This window comes from Buceros rhinoceros, unplaced genomic scaffold, assembly GCF_000710305.1.
Source record: "Buceros rhinoceros silvestris isolate BGI_N320 unplaced genomic scaffold, ASM71030v1 scaffold20955, whole genome shotgun sequence".
Classification (NCBI taxonomy): domain Eukaryota; kingdom Metazoa; phylum Chordata; class Aves; order Bucerotiformes; family Bucerotidae; genus Buceros; species Buceros rhinoceros.
The window spans coordinates 1-5,040 of record NW_010412560.1 but is presented as its reverse complement, the minus strand read 5'-3'; the positions used below and the strand labels follow the sequence as shown (position 1 = coordinate 5,040).

General features: G+C 39.7%; 1 protein-coding gene across 1 annotated transcript in view; it reads left to right on the top strand.

Moving 5' to 3' along the window:
* The window catches only part of LOC104493724 (activating molecule in BECN1-regulated autophagy protein 1-like), a gene marked incomplete at both ends in the record, with an annotated part of 8,646 nt that extends 4,570 nt beyond the window's left edge, over positions 1–4,076 (top strand). The window contains 2 exons of the mRNA XM_010136452.1: positions 3,303–3,491; positions 3,922–4,076. Of these exons, the coding sequence (XP_010134754.1) occupies positions 3,303–3,491; positions 3,922–4,076 (344 nt within the window). The remainder of the gene's footprint in view (positions 1–3,302; positions 3,492–3,921) is intronic.
* Positions 4,077–5,040: the final 964 nt, after the last annotated feature.

The window sequence follows — 5,040 nt, the reverse complement described above, 5'->3', positions numbered from 1 at the left end:
TGGGTTTGGGGTTGGATATATTTCATAGTTGTATCTCTGGCAAATGCTCTCCCTTTGTAATATGTAGTTTTGCTCTGTTGCTGGCCTTCATGCTTGGCTCTCAAGTAGTTAATTCGGGTGTGGCTGGGAGCATTCCAATATTCACTATTCAGTATGTCCAATAAGTTCCCATTCACTCCCTTTTTTTTTGCCCCCAATTTTTTAGCTTACTGCTAATTAGAGTACAACTACAAAGGAACTGGTGACAAAGGACCACTTTAGTCACTGAGTCTAGCTCCCTGCTGTCTTAGACAAGCACATCCTATAGTTCTTCTGTCCATAAATTGGTTAAATTCTTTGGCCATTTTGCTTCCATTGAAAGACTATTCTAGAATCTTTCTCTTCTGGTGGAAATCATTTAATTTCCAAACATAAAGGCTGCTTTTACCCTCTTACTCACTTGTCAACATTATTTGTAAAAAGAACGCATACTTTTCTGCACTCACTTTTTGGTATTTTTTGTTAGCACAATCCCATTTCCAATCTAGAGTACTTAGTTACTCAAATTTATTTGGAGATTTGACTTGGAATTTGAATTATTTCTAAAAATGCAACATATTAAATAATTAAACGGACAGTCCAAAATGTGATTTTTTTTTTTTTTTTTTTTTTTTTAAAATACACATTTCATTTTCCCCAGTCATTTTCCTAGCTCTTTGCTGGACTATTCCAGCATTACCATTTAGGGTTTAATCTTTCCTGAACGTGGCTGACCAAAACTGTGCCCAGTATCCAGCATGTGGTCTAAGCACAAGGTTGTATATTAGCACTGATATTTTGTGTTAGTGTGCTTCCTAGGGCGGTTTAGGATTGCCATCTCTTTTCACTATCAGGTGGAGGGCTCAGTCTTTGCAAATAAAGCTGATTCTCTCTTTGTTTCCAACTGAGAAGCTCCTAGGTAAAGCAGAAATTTATAAACGTTAACATGCTCATTTGACTTGTTATGTCTCTGTGCAGTTCACTGAGTGGTCTGGGCATGCTCTGTTAATGAAATTACCCAACTATCAATAGAATTTAGCAACCAGCTCCACTCTCTGCCTAGCCTGTTGATAAAGCTAATAAATAAGACGGTTTTGAAATGTGTCACTGAAGAACTCTGCAGGAATCTTCCCAATTTGACAGGGATTACAACAGTGTAATCTGTTGTCATGTATCTTTTAGCTAGTTCACAGTCTCTACTGCAGTTCTTGCATTGATGCACGTCTTTTGTGATGACATAACGAGTACTTGAGTGAAGCCTAGATTTAAAAAAAAAAAAATGAATTCTACCTTTTTAAAAATCAGGTAGTACAGCTAGTTCAACTAGCTTCAGACTAAGCACTTAGGAATTCTGTCATCTTCTGAACCCTCTGTTCTTTGAAGGGCCTTGTGTATTTTAGGTTCTGTTATCTGGCAGTTAAACTGTTGTTTACTTTTTTCTGTTCAGCATCTTTCTGTTTATACTAGGCTGAAAACTATTGTTTTTGGCAGCTTCGAGACTGAAAAAATAGTTGAATAAATTTAGAGTATGGGTGGAGGTGGTTTGATTCAGAATGTAACTACATAGTCCACTTCTTGTCCTCAGCTTCTTTTTCATAATTTTCTTAAATGGAACAGTTGAAGTTGACACTCAGCCGTGCAAGAAAGTAATTCCCAGGAAAAATGTCTTTGAGACAGAAGAGCTAAAGATGACGTTCAGCAACTGCTTTAAATCAGCAATGCTGAAAGGAGGAGTACTCTTGTCTGCTTCACTGTCATGACTTCTTTTTGCTGCTGCTGCAACTGTCTCGGTAGCCATACGGCATACCAGATTAGGAAACCGTTCTGGCTAAAAAGTGACCTAAACCACAGTCAGTAATTTTTCAGCCATATAAGTTCCCTGATGTACCTTTCTTTCCACAGAAGTGTTGGAAACAAAGGACAGGGATTGTTTGTTTGATCTGCAGCACCAGATGTTAAAGGATTGACTTACAGCCTTAATTTGATTTGGAAGTTCAGACTTTCAGAAGTATGCACAAAGCATTCTTGGCACTGTTGTTTTGATAAACGAATAAGGAATGTAGCTCAAGAAGCGCCTTCCTAAACACATCTGCAACTTCAGCCAAACCAATTGAAGACACTTTTAGGCTGGACATGGTCTCACAGTTTAGAAGAGAATTTCTGAACCATAAAAGTCGATGTAGTGCTCTACATGATGGTATAGCTTCAAGCACGTGCAATGGGGAGTTCAGACTTCCAGCACATGAAGTTTCTATATTGCGAATGTGAGCTTTATTTCTATTTTCTTACATTTCTATCCCCTTGAGTCTCAAGATACTAGAATCTGAAATTTCCCCATCCCCAAAACAGCGTATCCAGTTTCAGCTCTAAACCTCCAGGAGTGATTGCAGTGGTTTTAGTGCAAAGCTAGAGTGCATTTAGGTTAGGCTGAGGAAGAGAACGTAACTCCAGCCTTATCTTATCAAGTCACTATTGAGCTCTTGATGATGATAATGCTAAAAGCCCTTGGAACCTCATTGTACTAGGAAAGGCACAAGTGCATAGTAAGATTCAGTATCCCAAAGAGCGTAATCTGCATATGTGATTTCCAGCGGGAAAACATTTGTACAAGGTCACCCAGCAACTTACCAGCAGAGGTAGAAGTAAAACTTCTGCTCACTACCCTGTCTGCTGAACATTTACTTCACTGGTTGCATGAGTACCTCAAATGCTGGAGTAATTAAATGAAGGACTGCCCTTTTTCACTTGCTTTATCCAAGATTGGTGTCAGAAATTAATGAATCACCTGTCAGAAATGCACGTCTGTATCTGCAGGGAGGAATTTTTCTCTCATCTCCTGCTTATTTGAGATAAGGAGAGCTGGAACTAGGGGATCCACAAGAGAAGGGAAGATGAGTCAAGGTGTGCTGTGTTTAATGATTCCACTGCTGGAGTTTGTCGAAGTCACAATTTGAGACTTGTTTAAATTTTGCTGTCCTTTGCAAATGATGGTGCTACACACAATGAAGAAGGGGTCTCATAAAGTTCAACTGCCACTATTTCTTGGCTGAGGGCTCTAGGAAATGACTTGATTTCATTTCCTGGGCTCATTGCAGTGTCTTATCTCCTGTTTTGGAGCAAGTTTTACATTTATTATGGTATTAACGATTCACAGACTTTTGGAGGAAGCTAAATGTCTTGAGTGCCTTTTCCACGTACTATCTAGTCTTCAATGTTAGGTTTAAATCTTACTTTATACTCTGTTGAACTTGATTACTTTAATCTCTGTTCTTTCTTCTTTGCAGCCTCTGTGAACGTGCTTGTTCAAAACTGCAAAATTTATAATGATGCTAGCTGTGATATCTCTGCTGATGGGCAGCTGCTGGCAGCCTTCATTCCAAGTAGTCAAAGAGGCTTCCCTGATGAAGGAATACTGGCTGTGTATTCTCTGGCACCCCACAACTTGGGCGAGATGCTTTACACAAAGCGATTTGGTAAGCATGCAGCAAGAAGTCAGGTGGGTGTGGGTATGAGAAGTTAACTCAGAACTCAGCCTTCAGTGAGAAATGAAATAGTTTGAACATGAGATTGTAGTAACAGGAAATATTTTATTGACCTTCCAACCAGCCTTGAATATAGTACTGCTGCAGAGAAGCTTGTGGTGTGGTCTGGACACGTAAGGTGCTGGTATGGAGGAGGATATTATTCCTTAAAGGACTTCATTGTCTTAGTGGCACACTTGCAGCAAGGAGAGTCTCACAGAATTTGTACTTGTCCAGGTCTCCTTATTATTCTCTACTCCTTATAAGAATGTGCTTAGTATGCCGTACATAATGGGAATGCTGGAAGGGACTGAAGAAGTGAGGATGAAGCATGGGGAGGGATGTCATCCTGTGAGAGAAATAACCTCTCTTCTCTTCATAGGCCCTAATGCAATTTCTGTGAGCCTGTCTCCAATGGGCAGGTATGTAATGGTGGGACTGGCTTCCCGACGTATCCTGTTGCACCCTTCCACAGAGCACATGGTTGCTCAAGTCTTCAGGCTGCAACAACCACACGGTGGAGAAACCTCTATGAGGGTGAGTGTATGTTTCTGTGTCACTTTGGCTCTAGCCTAGGAGTTAGTTGCTGAGTTATGATAGCAAAGACATAGCATGCTCTAGGCCCACTGAATAATAAACACGTGAAGAAAATGTATAGGCAAACATGGCAGGAGAACATAAATGAAACAGAATTGTGAGACTTTACTCTGGTTTCAGATACGATGACAAACAAATAGATTTCGTGTCATGGATTACATTTCTAAGTTTAGACATCATTCAGAGTACCTAGTATGTCTTTTGTACTTCTTTGGTTAATATGCATCTTGTTTGTGGTGCTACAGTCGATTTTGCTGAGGAGGTTTTGCAGCTGAGGATCATTTCAGGATCATTTCCTAACATTCCAAAAAGCGACTTAACCTCTAGGAGAGCAACCACCAGCAGTTTCAGGAAGGGTAGGAGCCAAGCTTCCTACCACACTTGCAGACTGAAGCTGTGGCTTACCATACTTCTGTCAAACAGGCTTCTGAGGGCTATTTATTAATGAATTTTCTATGTATACGTAGGGATATTTTGACAATGGAATTATCTTTCTGTACCTCTGCTTTGTGGGAGAGCTGAACCATGACTCACTCTGTCTTGTTTAGTACCTGAGGGGAAAAAACTTCATCTTTTTGCAAACTGGCAAAAGAGAGTTACGAGAACACATAGGTCTTGCTTTGTTCATCAGCAGAGCACAACAGCTGTTCAGTGATAATTTAGGGTGGTAAAAACCATGTCCAATGATAATGAACAAAGAGAGTTGAGGAGGCAAAACTAAGTAACTGCTGAAGCTGAAATTTGGGCTGGGTTCAAGTTTTAGTGACTTGTTGCAGGAGATGAAAAATTGCTATTCAAATGTTTTCACTTTCAGAGTTAACTTAATCATAGTGGAATTCATACTATGAGCAGCTTTCCCCTCTCCCCTCTTTATTTTTATTTTTTATTATTATTATTTTTTTAT